The 18,939-nt window shown below is 39.2% G+C and overlaps 1 protein-coding gene across 2 annotated transcripts in view; it reads right to left on the bottom strand.

Annotated features, from left to right (window-relative positions):
* Positions 1–18,302, bottom strand: part of LOC311298021 (stonustoxin subunit beta-like) — a 31,454-nt gene extending 13,152 nt beyond the window's left edge. Inside the window, exons 1-4 of one of the 2 annotated variants that reach the window (XM_084420573.1) lie at positions 18,165–18,302; positions 9,489–9,601; positions 9,261–9,357; positions 2,035–2,127 (exon numbers count right to left, since the gene is read on the bottom strand). In XM_084420573.1, the coding sequence (XP_084276699.1) occupies positions 2,035–2,127; positions 9,261–9,357; positions 9,489–9,578 (280 nt within the window). In that variant the 5' untranslated portion in view covers positions 9,579–9,601; positions 18,165–18,302. The remainder of the gene's footprint in view (positions 1–2,034; positions 2,128–9,260; positions 9,358–9,488; positions 9,602–18,164) is intronic. The other variant, XM_084420574.1, reaches the window with a different exon arrangement.
* Between the last annotated feature and the right edge of the window lie 637 nt (positions 18,303–18,939).

Genomic DNA, 18,939 nt, shown 5'->3' with positions numbered 1-18,939 from the left:
GTGAGAGGGGGAGTGGCCTCACTCAGTGTCAGTGTGTGCTTCTTTTACCAATATACACTCACCTAAAGGATTATTAGGAACACCATACTAATACTGTGTTTGACCCCCTTTCGCCTTCAGAACTGCCTTAATTCTACGTGGCATTGATTCAACAAGGTGCTGAAAGCATTCTTTAGAAATGTTGGCCCATATTGATAGGATAGCATCTTGCAGTTGATGGAGATTTGTGGGATGCACATCCAGGGCACGAAGCTCCCGTTCCACCACATCCCAAAGATGCTCTATTGGGTTGAGATCTGGTGACTGTGGGGGCCATTTTAGTACAGTGAACTCATTGTCATGTTCAAGAAACCAATTTGAAATGATTCGAGCTTTGTGACATGGTGCATTATCCTGCTGGAAGTAGCCATCAGAGGAGATGGGTACATGGTGGTCATAAAGGGATGGACATGGTCAGAAACAATGCTCAGGTAGGCCGTGGCATTTAAACGTTGCCCAATTGGCACTAAGGGGCCTAAAGTGTGCCAAGAAAACATCCCCCACACCATTATACCACCACCACCAGCCTGCACAGTGGTAACAAGGCATGATGGATCCATGTTCTCATTCTGTTTACGCAAAATTCTGACGCCAGAAATCGAGACTCATCAGACCAGGCAACATTTTTCCAGTCTTCAACTGTCCAATTTTGGTGAGCTTGTGCAAATTGTAGCCTCTTTTTCCTATTTGTAGTGGAGATGAGTGGTACCCGGTGGGGTCTTCTGCTGTTGTAGCCCATCCGCCTCAAGGTTGTGCGTGTTGTGGCTTCACAAATGCTTTGCTGCATACCTCGGTTGTAACGAGTGGTTATTTCAGTCAAAGTTGCTCTTCTATCAGCTTGAATCAGTCGGCCCATTCTCCTCTGACCTCTAGCATCAACAAGGCATTTTCGCCCACAGGACTGCCGCATACTGGATGTGTTTCCCTTTTCACACCATTCTTTGTAAACCCTAGAAATGGTTGTGCGTGAAAATCCCAGTAACGGAGCAGATTGTGAAATACTCAGACCGGCCCGTCTGGCACCAACAACAACCATGCCACGCTCAAAATTGCTTAAATCACCTTTCTTTCCCATTCTGACATTCAGTTTGGAATTCAGGAGATTGTCTTGACCAGGACCACACCCCTAAATGCATTGAATTGCATTAATGAGAAATTGAACAGGTGTTCCTAATAATCCTTTAGGTGAGTGTATATTAACGATATCTTTTGCATAATCCAAACAACGTCAAACTTGGCACTGCACTTACTCGTGCCCGTAGCAAGACACCTGTCAAGTTTGAAATCCATCGGACTAACGGTCCGAGAGATATGCGAATAACACACACACACAGACAAAAAGACGTTCCCGTAATTTATAGATAGATATAATATACAGAAGTAAACAGCGTAGGTGACTTACAGATTCAGTCAACATCCACAAATGAATAAGCGTGTCGATTCAGGGAGCAGGCTACACAGTGAACTCCAAAAAAATGCTACACTTGAGCAAACAGTTTGTGAATAAGTTACTACAAATGATGGCCGTGAATAAAATATAATATTTAGAAGTAAACAGTGTAGCTGACAGAGTGTTTATGTCAAAATGTTTATTTTTAAACCACAACTTTCTAAGTGCTTCTATTACCGATATATTTGACCATATCTTTTGCATTTCTAATCCAAACAATGTCAAACTTGGCACTGCACTTTCTCGTGCCCGTAGGAAGACACCTGTCAAGTTTGAAATCCATCGGACAAACGGTTCGAGAGATATGTGAATAACACACACACACACACACACACACACACACACACTGACTGACTGACTGACAGACAGACAAACAGACGTTGCTGTAATTTATAGATAAATGTACAAGGAATTGATATACTGTTGAAGAAGCATGCAGGTTTTATAGTGTTGTTAAACAAGGATTGGTAGTTAGTGATGCAATATTTGACGAAGAGGGGAAAATAAATTTTTATTTATTTATATATGTTAGGTTTGCAAAGCACCTGGAATGAAGGTATCCTTGCGGCAGTCATACAGCATACCAGGAAACAGAGGTCTTCCTAGAGCTGCCACTTCAATGGGCTGTGATGCCAGGGCTGCAGTAAATAAATAAAAGAATATTTATCATATATTAACAAAATTATATCTGATGGTAATGAATACTGTTTAACTCTTTACCCGCCAGCATTTCTGAAAAAAGTTGCTAGCCACTGCCAGCATTTTTGATCAGTTTCACAAAATTTTCATGACCCCCCAGAATATTTTGTTGTGTGAATATCTCAAACATACAAAATTTTAAAATAAAGAGCACACCCTCTGCTTTAAAAACAAAAAGGTTTTATTCTAGCTTTATGCATTTCCTTTTTAAGTAAAAAAAAAAGCAACCATTTGAGCAAAAAGCTGGAAAAAAATCACGTTTTTGTCAAAGACTACATCTAGATCTAATTCAGAACGATGATCAAAACATAGATGGATAGAGCAGATTGAGTCAACACCCTCAAAGCTTGCACAGTCCTATAGCTTGTCCTGGGTCGACTTTTCATTCTGCAACATTAGGCAGTTTGATTAAGGCGAGACACTACAGGTGAATAGGGAAAAAGTTTTAACTAGCAGATATCACCATGAAACTTTCCCAGTTGATTACCTACATTAAGATGAGAAAAAAAATGTATTACAAGTTTTCTGTAATTTAATGTTTAAATATGCAAATTAGGCATTATCTAATTAAATATGCGCTAATTTAAAAAATGAAATCTGAGTATTGGATAAAACCAGGTTAAAATTATTTTTTCATTGTGTTCACATATTAGATGGGAAAAAAATTACAGAGGGATTTATGGATATATACTTTTGTTATCCTGTAAATCAGAAAATACTGTCAATAGCCTTAAAAAAAATATTTTTGCCATGTTTTTGGGAATAAAATGTTATATAAATCAGACTAGGAATAATATATTTACAAATCCCTATGTTAATGTCTTATAACTAGGTACAAGACTGGAGAGTTTGGTGTATATCGGTGCTGCTGAAGTGGAGATTTCGGACTTGGAGAATGAGAGAAAAGTCATTCTGAGAAAACGGGCTCTAAAGATTTATCATCAGCCAATGAGATTGCGCATTCAGTCCTTTTACTTTCACGGTTGGTTGCTGATAAAAAGGAAATGACCATATTTGGATCTGACAGGATTGTACAGGAGAGAGAGAGCTTTGTAACGGTGTGTGTGATGACAGGAGCAGACAGAGATCGCGGAGCAGCGTGTTGATTAAGAACACTAACTTTTGTTGAATTTATGAGAAATCTACAGACGCAAACAGACAAAGTGTAATAAAATAAAGACCTAAATGTGTATTTTGGACTTTTTTTCACCACAAGTCTGAAAGAAGACGTGTTATTGAAGACAAATATCCCAAAATCTCAAAATTGACCAGTAAAAAAAAAAAGATGTTTTTGCCTGCCGTGTCTCGCCTTAATGTGATGTTTAATGTTGATGAATGAATGTTTCTGCTTCTTTTTCACCTGTGTTTTGATCAGGAGATTTGGTACTCTTTCAGAAGATGCGTAATAGTGCCCCCTACTGTAAAACAGTGAAAACACGAAATGCCGGAAATTTCCGTCAATGGCGGGGAAGCGTTTTGTCACAAATGATGGAAATTTCCGTCAATGGCAGGGAAAGAGTTAATACTGAAAAAATCCATTTTAAAATAAAGATGCAAGCAGCAATATGGGGTCAAGCAAGCACTCAAGCCATAGCAAGCACATGGCATGGCAAATAAAATGGTCATAGGAAATACAGAATTAAACTTTCGACCTTCAGGTCAGTATAATTATATCATATAAAATGCTTTATTTGCATGTACACATTTAAAAGACGCTTTTATCCAAAGCAACTTACAATAGAGTCTCTTACATCAATCACCAGAGCGAGCTGTGCTTGCACCTCCTATTCAGGCAGGCACATCAGATCCTGCTTTTGGCAGAAACCAAACTGCTCTTCCAGAGGGCAATTTACTTTCTGGCTGAAGATTTGGACACTTTGGGTCTTGTCCCTGAAAGGTAACAGCTCATAGATTCTGATCTCTCAACTGAGGATGTTGAGACACTTTTGACTTCCAGAGCTCCCACCACAAGAAAATTGTATGACCTAAAATTGCAGAGTTCCTTTGTAGGATCTTTCTGTGGTTCTGGAGAGTTTTTTATTTATTTATTAGAGGCTCCATTTGAGCCCTTAGAGCCTCAGAGAGGCTTCTCACTTTTTTTTTCTTTTTTTTTTTTTGTGAAATATATTTATACATTTTTAAACATTACAAAAAATTTACATCAAACAAAAGAATGAGAAAAATAAATAAATAAAATAAAATAAATAAATATGTGCCACACATTTAAACCTCATTAAACAAACCATCTAATAAGAATAGAGGATATATCTAAGCCCATATATATCAGAAATGGGTCCCACCTTCTATAAAAGAGGACATCTTTATTATAAGACGCACAGGTTAGATAATCTAATGAAACATATTCCAGTATAACCCTGTGCCATAGTGACCTAGAAGGGGCTTTATCAACTAACCAGTTCAAAAGAATACATTTTCTTGCACAGAATGTTAAGAACTTGCAAAGTGTCTTTTTATTTTTGTCTAAAACCATGTCGTCGTATATTCCAAGCAACATGTGTTTTGGACCGTAGCCAATATTGATAGATAAGATAGCATTAAAGAGCAACTTGCAGGTTAAATTTATAACTGAATTAATACTTGATTTTGTCTGAAGAGGTTTTTTAAAAACACATATGTAGAAATTACTAATGAAATCTAATTGGTTGTAGAGATTTTGATTAAAATGTGCTAGGCTCTGGAATACGCCTTTCCCCCTATAGCAACGCGTCATATGACGTATGCCGAGGTAAATATGAGCTCGCGTTCAGCCAGCGCTCTCATTGTGGGTGTAGTAGTTAGAGCAGTAGTGAGCGACAGAGAAAGTTTTAGATCGAGTTTTAGAGAAGCCATAATGGTAAATTATTGTGTTTGTGCTGGTTGCACAAAATCCAGCCTGTCAGGACATCGTGTCCATCATTTTCCTTCTAGGAAAAACAAGGCTTTTCGTTCTTGGGTGCGTTTTGTTCAGGTGAAGAGAGCAGACTTCACTGCCGCGTCTGTCACCGCACACTCGGTCGTTTGTGGCGCACATTTTATCAGTTTGGACCAGTGCAGCGCGAGCCTGATCAAGCAACACAGTAACTGCGAGATCCAGTAAATAAAGCATTTGAATTCGCCACTGAAGTAATAACATCGCTGCGAGATCTAGTGAGAAATATTCACATTTCTCCGTTATTAACGGATCAAACAGCGCTGACGTGGAAACCAGGAATAAACATTGTGCAATGAATGAACGAACTATCCAGTGTCCACAGATCAGCAACATTCACCATGGCTTTACTGTAACACTAACTGCAACCATGGAAGTTTGGCATTTTCCACTAAGGCCCAGTATGCATCCACCTCCCTGCAACACTGACTTTCCTCAGCTCTAAACATTGCCTCGCATTTCCCACACAAGCACCTATGGAACAAAAAAATGTATCAGGAATAAATATCTCTCTGTCTCTCGATGAGAAACCGCTAAGTTATATCACGTATCGTTAGTCTGGGCGGATATTAATGAGCATGACAAACGCCTGATCAAAGCTTAGTTTCTGTTATTGTAAGTTCCAATATGTTCTGTCTAACATTAATCCTGGCCTGTCCCTGCTCTCTTGGCAGCCTAGCAGGCTCATAATTGTATGGCTGTGGTCCGTCAACAATTTCCTCAGCGTCCGAAATGTCATTGCGATCCATTTTTCCCTGTAGTTTGAATCGACCGCTCTCCCTCGCGCTACGTCACGACTCTCGCCCATCACGCCCATTTTCAGATGCGGAAGTAAAATTTCCCACAAAAACGACTCCAGAAGCCACTGTAGCGTATTTATAATTTTTTTTTAAAGAAAATCTAGTTCCTACATTATTTTTCTAAACATTGACTTGTTGGGTCTTCTAACCTGCAAGATGCTCTTTAAGTTCTTGTTCAACCATAACCCAAAACTTCTGAATCTCCTTACAAGACCAGAAACAGTGAATAAGATCTCCTTCCTCTGTTTTACATTTCGGGCACACTGGCGAGCAGTCTTCTTTAAACTTGTGCCTCCGCAAAGGAGAAATGTGAGCTCTGTGCAAAATTTTCAACTGCATTGCTTTTACTCTGTTACATATGCTTAAGGTCCCTACATTCTTCCATGCTTCCTCCCATTGATCGTCTGTGATTTGTATATCAAGTGTAGGCTTCTCACTTTTAAGGTGGCTCTACTATTTGCATTGACATTGCTCAAAAGAATAGGTGATCTGCAGGCCCTGTCAATAGACTTTGCCCCAGGTATGATCAGAGCTATTTTGCACACCTCCTGTAACCAGCCACCCGGTCGTACTTCCCTTCGCCGCATGAATCGCCATAGCAACAGAGAGGCTGCATCTACTATAACCAATCCAGGCTCTTAGGATTTATGTCGGGCCAGTGGCGTACATTCTCCCAGTTTTTTGCAAGTGTGGATATCTGCAGGTTGGAGTAATGAGCATGACGAAAGGTTGGGGCATGCCGAATGGTAGGTGCGCGTAGAAGGGTCTTTATTATTGGTCGCGAAAGCTGTCGACCAAGGTGTGCGGCAGGGTTAGTTTCTGTTGTAGCAATTCACACCTCCAAAACACACCTCCTTTCTGCACGCCCATTGCTCCAACCTGCAGCTACCCCTGTCTTGTTTTCTGGTCTGCTTTAGTAACACAGTCACCAAGCAGTGCCTTTCCCATTGGATTATATATGCTATCACTCTGTCCTATGAGGCTCTCATAATGGCTTTGCCTCTGGAAATCCACAAGGAGTGTAGCATCTTCTATAGCTCTATCTAGGGTTGAGCCCTTACGTAAGGTTTGTGCTGCAGCCGGCTGGCCCTCTCCGCACACATTACTCAGGATTTACAGTCTGGACATGGGCTCAACCCCAGGGTCACAGGTCCTTCAGGGTTTACCAAGTCATGTCTGCATTCAACAGTTGTCTGTGCCAGTATTACACAGCCTTGTTGAGGAGACAATCTTCCTCAGTGTGGCAGCGTTGGTAATGACATTCCCATAGTGTCAATGCCATGACAGCGTTGAGTTCCGAAAGGGAACGTTTCCGGTTACTAGGGGTGGAGCCGAACCCGAATACGGTATTCGGAATGGCACAAATAATGTGTTTTTTCCGAATACTTATTTCGAACAAATACTTAAAAAATATTTGTTTTCGGGAACAAGAAAACCTTTATATCAAAAAGCTGCGTTTCCTCATGAGACATGGCGACCGGCGGTGCTGCTGATGTGGTGGCTGTAAATCCACTTGTTGATAAGAAAAGAAATATTTTGGATTAGGCTAATGTCACGTTGTCATAAGGGGCCGTTCACATAGCGCGTTTTCTGCGCGTGCAGATTTCAAATGTAGGCGCGTGTTTTTCCAGGCGCGTCTATGTCGACGGTTGCATAGCAACGACAGACGCCACGAGAGAGCTTGTGGGAAGGAGAAAGCGGTGCGAACTGCGCTCCATGATGACGAGGAAGTATCAGCAAAGAATTAATTGATTTCTAGCCCTTGCATTAGCTTTAGATATATTTATGGAGATGAGAAATCATTAAAGGTGCTATAAGCGATCTCACGCGTTTTTTAGGCTAAAACATTTTTTTTTCACATACCGCAAACATCTCCTCACTACCCGCTCGCTGCCTGTCCCCTGAACACACTGTAAAAAAACACGGTCTCTGCAGACAGCCCACGCTCCACAAACTGCAGCAAAAACAAACTGAGCAACAAACAGAGCGACCCGCACCACGAAACATAACAAACTGTTCCAGCCAATAACCGACAAGAATGATGTGGGGGTGGGGTTCGGGGGTTAGTGCGCGGATGAGGAGGAGGGAGGGTCTAGCTAGCCTCCGTTTTGTTTGATAATAATTCAAACATCAACAAAAGGGTTACGCCAACCGAGATCGCTTATAGCACCTTTAATATCAGTCCGTCAGAAAAGCAGTTCTAGGCTTATTCTTGGCTGGATAACTCTTAGCAGGTTTAAAAAGCCCTTTTAAAATTAAATAAGAATGCAGTTTTGGATTAAATAAAAGTACAGTCAAGTCAAATAAAACACGTTTTATCTCCTGTATAGTTTGGTAACACTACAATAAGATACCATTCATTAACATTACTTAATGCGTTATCTACAACAACACATTGAGTGAACAATATATTTTTACTACATCAATTAATGTTTGTGAATGTTATTTAATACAAACACACTGGTCATGTTTGTTCACTTCAGTCATTGTGCATTAAATAATGTTAACAGAAATAATGTTAACTTTTGATTTTAAAAATGTTTTTTTTAAATTAACCCCAAGGAGAATAATTGCGACAGTATATAACTATTGTTTATTGTTAGGTCATTTTATCTAATGTAGATAATAAAATAATACTACAGTTTCTATCTTTGTAACCGTGATATAAAAATTAATATATGTAAATTTAATCTAAATTAAGCTTTGGTACCGAAATTGGTACCGAGAACCATGGATTTTCACTGGTATTGGTACCGAATACTGAAATTTTGGTACCGTGACAACACTAGTAGCTCTGTTAGCTCGGTAATTTAGACAATAGGCTGTTGACAGAGTAACATTAACGTAGGTAATGGCTGTTATGTTATTTTCTTTTCAATGACGTTCCTTGTTACATGTTCATTGCTGGATTTATGGAAAAAACATCAACCAATATTGCATATCTATAATTATTATAATGGATATAATTAAAGAATACTTACACTATAACGTAAATTAGAAGTGTAACGCAAAAAAACTGGATTTTTACACCTATTTTGAATTTTACTCGAATACAAATACAAATACAAATACAAATACTTTTCCCCCCTCAACAAATACAAATACAGATACAAATACCGGCTACTTTGCACACCCCTACCGGTTACACATGTAACTTGGTTCCCTGAAAGGGGAACTAGATGCTGTCATGGTGTTGACACTATGGAAATGTCATTACCAACCCCTCTTAGGGAACCAGGTTATATACGTAACCTGAGACCATTTTTCCTTCAAATGATATTGAATCTGTCCAGTGATATTTTTGATAGCACATTCACATTTTGTAACAACATTTCAATCTTACCTGGATGTTTTTGGTTTCCTGCGTCTGCTAAGAAATGAAGTCCTCTGGTGTCGCTATTTAAAATCTGAAGTTCATCAGGTTTGGGTTGTAACGCTTCCTATTTTTGAAGGAATGGTTCATAAAAAAATAAATAAAAATAAATAAAACTTCCACAAAGGTTTTTTATCCCTAATCTCATGAAATACATCTGGTTACACTTGCACATTTTGTCTGAGGGAGTGCACTTACCTGTGCATTCACCACAGCTAGGGTCGCCAACCATAGATATGTACAGTAGATGCAGCTCGGCTGATTCAGGTAAGTCAAAAGTGCCGTCATCTTGGAATCGTCAACCAGGAGACCTGTTTGAATGTCAATGTGAAGGAGATGCCTGTCACGACCTTGTCTTGTTTAGTTTCATTGTCATATTCTGCTTAGTTTTCCCTGTCACCATTTGTTCTCGTTCTTTGTTTGTTGTTTCTTAAGTGTTCCTTTCTAATTATTTATAGTTAAAGGCTGCCTGCATTTTTCTTATAAAATAAAGGTAAAATTATTATTATAATTTTAATTACTATATTATATTTATTCTTAAATACTGTAATTGTATAATAATGAAATAGTGCAACCCTACAAGTAGGCACGATGTGAATGTTAAATCGCAATTTTAACCCGATTTCCCCCCTAAACTGTGCAGCCCTAGTTGCTCCTGATTTCAGCAGGTTCACAGTTGTTGTTGTTTTTTTACAGGGACCAGATGCCATTGATGAGTCCTGCTGACTCCTCATAAACTTCTCTGATCAAGTCAAGTCAACCTTTATTTTTATAGCATATTTAAAAAGTTGACCCAAAGTGCTTTACAGATCAAGCAAGAATAATTTTTTTTTTTTTAAATACAACATCATACATTCTATCTAGATTCGTGCGTCTCTTTTTCGTGTCGGGCCGATTTTCAGCTTTGTCGTGCGTAGTTTATCGCGCAGTGTTCGTGCCGTGTACAGGGGTAACGAGAGGCGATAAACCTCTCCCGACCGGCAATCGGATGGTCGGATGAATTTCTGGCATGTCAGAAATGTTGGTCTCTCCTCGTGACTATATCGCACAGTTGAAGCAGAGCTACTAACCGATCGCCCTAAACTCAGTGTTTTTTCCCTCACTGCGCCTGCGCAAAAACAGAAGTTTCACCATTTCATCTTTAATGTAGCAAGAAAGAAAACGAAAAGAGGGAGATCTTTAAGTTCTGTAGATATCAAACTAGCTACAAATAACTGTAGATTACCTCCAGTTCGTGTTGCAGAATGGATAAACCATATTGCCCACGTCTTTCAAGCCACCTGTGATGTAGCTACTACACCCTGCCTCTTTTATTAATTTGTTAAACAATGTTCATGTTACACAAGCTGTTTTTGAAATAAAGCTGTTTTTAATTTTCATTGATGACTGATCATTGCAGTGTTTGGAAATATTATAGACTGTTAATAATTGTATTAACTATTATTCCTATTATTCAAAGTAATCGACCTAAATGTTTTTAGACAATTTTCAGTGAAGAGGAGGAAGCTTCTATGTAATCTTGTATTATCCTCACAGCATGTCGGTTATGCGGTGATGCGCTATGGAATTATTGCTTGGCAAATTAATTATAATAGCCTATCAAATTTATAATAAAAGTGCACCTTCCCTAATAATAGTAATACAATAATACTAATAATAATTTAATACATAAATTGGAAATGCTAAATCCTCTTGATATTGATAGCTGACAATATCTCTGGATACACGATATCATGGTCTATTGGCGCAACCCGGCACGACGGTTTATTGCACATATTTCACACGTATAGTGTGAGCAGTCAAGTCACAGCTCGATGATCGGACCGTATAGTGTGAGCACATAAAATGTGAGCTTTGGCTTCAGCTTTACATCTACTCATTCAGTTCAAATCGCGCAGAAATCGAACAGTGTATGCCTGCCTTACAAGGGTGTAAAGGTCACTAATATATTTGGGTGCGAGACCAAATAGTGCCTTGTAAACAGAAGTCAAAATTTTTAAATCCACCCTGAATTTCACAGGGAGCCAGTGTAGAGATACCAAAACTGGGGAAATATGATCCCTTTTTCTTAATCCTGGATGCTCCCCATACATTCTAAACGATTTAAAAGACTATCATGGACTATTGTATCGAATGCAGCACTGAGAAGATCTAACAAAACTAGGACAACAGGTGAACCTGAGTCCATGGAGAGTAGAATATCATTTGTGAATTGAGCGTCAGCATCAGTTCTGGCAGGCCAGGTAGTCAAGACGCTGCTAATGCTATTTGCTAACAACACTGTCCCGTCAGCTGATTTGCTTCAGCTGAGCTGCATTAGCTGGGTAACTCCCCTCGCTGCTCAATGGCCAAGCTCAAAGAAGGCGCCCTATTTAAAGCACTTTCAGTTTGCTCATACATGCTTGCTGCTCGCTTCTGCTGAACTGTACGCTGGTAAGAAATCCGCTCCGGTTTTAACCCAAGCTATCCGTCCCGACTTTCGGGCTATTCTTGACGCCCAGAAAGCCATGAGCTCAAGTCTCTGATTTGTTTCACTAATAAACGCATTTGATCATTATTTTGCTCGCGCTCTGCTCAGTTTAACGCCCTTGGATGCGCTACCAGCTGTTTAATTCCTTCATCTAGCTCGTTTCTCAGAAGGTGGCTTGGTTATCTTTTCATAGCGCTTACACTGTAGACCGTCAAAACAGTTCAAAGTCAGATAATTCTAGGTAACAGCATGTTTTAGCTATTGCGGTCTTGAATAGTCATTTCAGTAATTAATTAATAATTTTTACCATAATATAAATCACTAAATTAGGGCGGCTCAGACGACACCGTTCGAGACACTCAATTTCTGTTTTGGGGGGAAAAGCTCATCTAGTCAAAATAATGTGAGCGCCCTTATGCTGCTGCTGCATCCCCTCATGCTGATAATGCTGTCTCTATATGCGGCTGCTATCTCCTCATACTGCTGCTGTCCCCTGACTTCTGCTAATTCATGGGTGGCCAGGACTCATCTGATTATAACATAATTGCAAATTATCCGTATATTCGTAGATTACTAAGCATATAAATTGTCCAATCATCCTCTGTATCTCAGAGGATTGCCAGTTGTGGTTTTGTTTGGGGGGATATTTTAGCTCTCACAGTCCTAAACTGTGTGAGCGTTCCCTAATGCTGCTGCTGCTGCTGTCCTCTGACTCTCTGCTATTACATGGTGCTCATGAAAGGTCAGAGGACTCCCTGAACAGAGCCATACTGCCAAATTTCAATTCAGGAACATCAACTTGTTTGCAATCTATTCAATACAAATTATTAAATTATTTTTATTGTCTGTGTGTTCTTGACTTAATGGACCTGACAGAACCTTCAATAATGCAGATTCAGTGCTGTGCAACACATCTGAAACCAGACAGAAATGTATCCAAAATGTTAAATGTATTTAGATTCACGAGTTCACCCTTGTATTTCTTTGTTTTGAACCATCATTTACTACCATTTCTAGTTGTTTATACTACTACATTTTACCCAACATCTCAGATTAACCTGACATCGCTAGCTTCTGTTATTAGTACCACTAGCACAAAACGCTAGTAATTCGCTAGCCTGTTAACGCGCCACTCGTGTGCTCAGCTATTTTTATTTATTTATTTTTCTCTCGCGCGCTCGCGCCTTTGAGTTCATAAAAGCTCAGGTGAGTAAGAATCAGTCAACAAACACGGTGAGTAATGTCTTGTCCTGTTATTGTCACCTGCACTTCATGTCACATGTTTAGCATAGACTTCTCTGTTGGCAATGTAGGATTTATATGTGATAAATGTAAGGAGACAGTTAGGCTGACAGAGAAGATTTCAGAATTAGAAACACGCATCCAAACTTTAATTGAGGATAGTAAGAGTGCTAGTGCTTTATATGTTTTGGATGCGCATAGCATAGTGAACTCTTTACATGATTCGGTTCTGGCTGAATTAGAGCCTGTGCAGCCGGGCAAATGGGTGACAGTGAGGGATTGCTCTAGTCGCGGATCTAAAAACCACTCTTCCGTTCCGATTACCACAACAAATCGATTTGCCCCGCTCAGTGAAACACCCACTGAGAATGATTGAGCCCTAGTTATTGGCGATTCTATTACACGGAACGTGAAAATAGAGACACCAACCACCATAGTCACATGTTTGCCGGGAGCCAGAGCGCCTGACATCAAAGCAAATTTAAAAGTGCTGGCTAATGCTAATCGTAAATTCTCTAAGATCATTATTCATGTCGGCACTAATGATGTTCGACTCCGGCAGTCGGAGATCACCAAAATTAATATTAAAGAGGTGTGTGAACTCGCAAGTATGATGTCAAGCACTGTAATTTGCTCTGGCCCCCTTCCTGTTCGCAGGAGTGATGAGATAGTTAGTAGATTGTGTTCGCTTAACGGTTGGCTGTCTAAGTGGTGTCCGCTTAATATAGAATTCATAGACATTTGGAAAAGTTTTTGGGGCAAACCTGACCTGTTGAAAAGAGATGGTATTCATCCCTCCTGGGATGGTGCTGCTCTTCTCTCTAGTAATATGGCTCATAGTCTTAGAGCTCAAACATGACAATCTGGGGCTCAGGTCAGGAAGCAGACAGACTGGCTAAACCAACCGTCTGCTAGCGGCCTCGCGTCACCAAGGTCAGATAAATCCCATCACATAGAGCCTCTTTCACCTAGCTATCATCATATAGAGACTGTGTCTGTTCCCCGAACTTGGAAATCCAAAAAACGTTTAACCCATCTAAGGTTAAAATTTTTATTGATGTTCAACAAATAAAAAACAGATAATAATACAGATGAGCAAATGCTAAAGCTTGGGTTGCTGAATATTCGATCGCTTACTTCAAAAGCACTCGTTGTTAATGATATGATTTCAGATAATAACCTAGATGTGCTGTGTTTGACAGAAACCTGGCTAAAACCAAACGATTACATTACTTTAAATGAATCAACCCCGCAAGATTACTGTTATAAACATGAGCCTCGTCTGAAACGCAAAGGGGGTGGTGTTGCTGTAATTTATAGTAAAAGTTTCAAAACCACTAAAAAATTAAGTTTTAAATATAATTCTTTTGAAGCATTGGTGCTTAATGTAAAAATATATAGTGTAAACGATAAATCAGGTTTGAGATTTGTGCTGGCTACTGTATACAGGCCACCAGGGCACCATACAGACTTTATCAAAGAATTTGCGGACTTTCTATCAGAATTAATATTGACTGCAGATAAAGTACTAATTGTTGGTGATTTTAATATACACATCGATAATGAAAAAGATGCATTGGGATTGGCATTTAAAGACATTGTAAATTCAATTGGAGTTAGACAACACGTGTCAGGACCTACTCATCGTCGTAATCATACTCTAGATCTAATATTATCACATGGAATAGATGTGGATGCCGTTGAAATTCTGCAGCAGAGCGTGTTTCAAATATGTGAGACCTATCACTTCTGCCACTAAAGATTGCTTTATTAATAATCTTCCTGATCAATTTCATCATCTCAGCATCCCAGATAGCTTAGAAGAACTAGATATTACAACAGAAACGTTGCACTTTAGACACAGTTGCTCCTTTGCGCTTAAAGAAAATAGTCCAACGCCGTGGTACAGCGAGCACACTCGGGCCCTTAAGAGAGCAGCCAGAAAAATGGAGCGCAACTGGAAGAAAACAAAACTAGAGGTATTTCGCATTTCATGGAAAGAGAGCTCAATTACTTACAGAGAGGCTTTAAAAGCTGCTAGATCTGCTTATTTTTCAACCCTATTAGAAGAAAATAAACATAATCCTAGGTATTTATTTGAAACGGTGGCTAAACTAACGAAAAATAAAGCTTCAAGCCCAGAAGTTTCCAAGCAACACAGCAGTAATGATTTTATGAACTTCTTCACTTATAAGATTGATAATATCAGGGACAAAATTATAACTATGCAACCGTCTACTACAGTATCGCATCAGGCAGTGCATTGTAGTCTCCCTGAGGAAAATTTTGATTCGTTCGTTGCTATAGAAGAGGAAGAATTTACTAAACTCGTTAAATCATCTAAATCTACAACACGTATGTTAGACCCTATACCGACTAAGCTACTGAAAGAGATGCTTCCAGAGGTCATAGATCCTCTTCTTAATATCATTAATTCATCTTTGTCTCTTGGATACGTACCGAAAAACTTTAAGCTGGCTATGATTAAACCGCTTGTTAAAAAAATGCAACTTGATCCTACAGAATTAGTCAATTACAGGCCGATCTCGAATCTACCTTTTCTGTCAAAGATACTAGAAAAGGCAGTATCCTCACAACTGTGTTCCTTTCTTGAAAGAAATGATATCTGCGAGGATTTCCAGTCCGGATTTAGACCGTACCATAGTACTGAGACTGCTCTCGTTAGAGTCACAAATGATTTGCTCTTATCATCCGATCGTGGTTGTATCTCGCTATTAGTGTTACTCGATCTTAGTGCTGCATTTGACACCATTGACCACAACGTTCTTTTAAATAGATTAGAACATTATGTTGGCATTACGGGAAATGCACTAGCATGGTTTAAATCATACTTATCTGACCGTTATCAGTTTGTAGCAGTAAATGATGAGATGTCTCATCGATCACAAGTTCAGTATGGCGTACCACAAGGCTCAGTACTAGGACCGCTGCTGTTCACTCTGTACATGCTGCCATTAGGAGATATCATTAGGAAACATGGAATTAGCTTCCACTGTTATGCTGACGATACTCAGCTCTATATTTCTTCAAAACCTAACAAAACTTATCAATTCACAAAATTAACGGAATGCATAGCGGATATAAAAAATTGGATGACTCGTAAGTTCCTACTTCTAAATTCTGAAAAAACAGAGTTTCTAATTATTGGACAAAAAACTTCCTCACGTAATAATCTAGAATACTGTCTAACACTTGATGGCTGCTCTGTTAAGTCTTCGTCGTCGGTTAGGAACCTGGGTGTGCTCTTTGATACCAATCTTTCATTTGAAAGTCACGTGTCTAGTATCTGTAAAACTGCATTTTTCCATCTTAAAAATATATCTAAATTACGCCATTTGCTCTCATTGACAAATGCGGAACAATTAGTCCATGCGTTCATGACCTCAAGGCTAGATTATTGTAATGCTCTACTGGGTGGTTGCCCTGCACGCTTAATAAACAAACTACAGCTGGTTCAAAACGCAGCAGCTCGAGTTCTTACAAGAACCAGAAAGTATGACCATATTAGCCCAGTTCTGTCAAAACTGCACTGGCTGCCTATTAAACATCGCATAAATTTTAAAATATTGCTGATTACTTACAAAGCACTAAATGGTTTAGCTCCGCAGTACTTGAGCGAGCTCTTAACGCATTATAGTCCGTCACGTCTATTGCGATCTCAAATTTCCGGCCAGTTACTAATACCTAGAATATCAAAATCGACTGCTGGCGGTAGATCCTTTTCCTATTTAGCACCAAAACTCTGGAACAGTCTTCCTACCATTGTCCGGGAAGCAGACACACTCTGTCAGTTCAAAGCCAGTTTAAAGACACATCTCTTTGACCTAGCATTCACATAATACATTATAGACTTCGATAATTTAATGTTAGGCTGCATAGATTAGGTCAGCCGGAACCGGGAACACTTCCCATAAATCCTGATGTACTCGTTACATCATGAGAAGAATGGCATCTACGCTAATTTTAGTGTCTGTGTTTATCCCAAGGTTTTCCCGCAGCCTGCCGGATCCAGGCCGTATCCAGATCTGATGAAGGACGTTCGCCTGGACCGATGACAACGCAGTGCTGAAGTGCCAACTAGTCTCTCCCTATGGAGGATCCCTCTACCACTATACAGATAAGGCGTTGTCGGGAAAATCCATTTTGCGTTCCTACCCCAAAGCAACAAAATAAAATAAAATTCTTTGTCAAAATTTTATAAGGAAAGACAAGTACTTTGTTTAGGCTTGGCTTGTAGGGAATTCCAAACCTGCGTATATTCAAACGCACATGACTATAGAACCCATTCTAAATGCGCATGTGAACGCCAGCGTTTCTCACAGGTTCGTGTTTAAAGTCTGTGTAGAGGGAATGGTGTCGTCTTAGCGGCCCCTAATTTAATAACAAATGATCGTTGCGACGGAAGCAAATCAATCAAAACTAACTTTAGATGGAAAATAACTTAACTCTGCTATAAAGCCAAAACAATCTCTGTTACCTTAAATTATACGCTTATCTCTGTGAAGCTGCTTTGAAACAATCTACGTTGTTAAAAGCGCTATATAAATGAAGATGACTTGACTTGACTTTATTTTATTTTTTAACATTTATTATGGTACGGTCTAAATCCTGACTGAAAATCATCGCAGATATCATTTCTTTCTAAAAAGGAACATAGTTGTGAGGATACTTTTTCTAGTATCTTTGACAAAAAGGGTAGATTCGAGATTAGCCTGTAATTGACTAATTCTGTACGATCATGTTGCGTTTTTTAATAAGAGGTTTAATCATAGCCAGCTTTTTAGTACGTATAGAGACAAAGATGAATTGATGATATTAAGAAGAATTAACATTCTGACTCATTCTGCTAGCACAGGACACACACACATACAAACACACACACATATATACAGTATATAATAGTAATAAAAAAGGTAAAAGATAATATGATAGTTAAATACAACTTTGCACTTTCTAGTCTCTCCAGTTTCAACTTCATGGTTTCACAATTTCTAATGTCTATCCTCTGAAAATTTGCATTAACTTTTCCTTTCAGTGAACATGTAGATTGATTTGCTGAGCATTGTATTAACCTTCTCTCAACCTTTACTCCAACACACACTGACACTGCCTGTTGATATTGTTTTAAAATCACTTCTTACCTGGAGTCTCTGTTCCTGATATGGTAAGAAGTCTGAGGCTGTAGTTATAGTTAAAGTTCTGCTACTGAGGAAATGTCTCATGAAAAAGTGTGTTGTCAGGAAAAAGTGTTCTCAGAAATGTTGAGAAAGGTTGGAGGGGAGGTGCCCCAGTGGCCACTCCACTATTAAAGGCACTTCATTGGCTGCCAGTGCAATTTAGAATACATTTTAAAATGTTATTATTTGTTTTTAAATCATTGCACAATCAAGCACCTGGCTACCTATCTGATCTGCTGCATCAGTATTCCCCCTCAAGAAGCTTAAGATCTGGAGACCAGAATCTTATTTCAATTCCACACTCTAGACTCAAACGTAGAGGTGACCGTGCCTTTTCGGTATTTGGCCCGCGTCTCTGGAATGACTTGCCTGTGGAAATTCGAATGGCTCCGAGTTTGACCATTTTTAAGTCTCTCTTAAAAACCCATTTGTTTTCTTTGGCATATTAGGTTTTTTTCTCTCTCTCGTTGTTGTCTAAATCTGTTTGTTTTGATTGTATTATAATGCTTTTTCCTCTGTTGTGAAGCACTTTGGTCAGTCTATGGCTGTTTTAAATGTGCTATACAAATAAAGTAAACTTGAAACTTGGTCATTGCCCCTTTGACCTTGAAATGCTTTCTGGCAGTATACAATCATTTTTGGCAGTATTCTGTGTTTGTGTGGCGCTACAGTGCCAGGGCTGAATTTTTGTCCCAGTCCGCCCCTGCATATAGGCCTACAATATACTTTATATTCTGTA

This window comes from Rutilus rutilus (assembly GCF_951802725.1).
Source record: "Rutilus rutilus genome assembly, chromosome: 10".
Lineage (NCBI taxonomy): Eukaryota > Metazoa > Chordata > Actinopteri > Cypriniformes > Leuciscidae > Rutilus > Rutilus rutilus.
The sequence above is the reverse complement of the archived record's forward strand: the minus strand, read 5'-3'. Positions and strand labels throughout refer to the sequence as shown.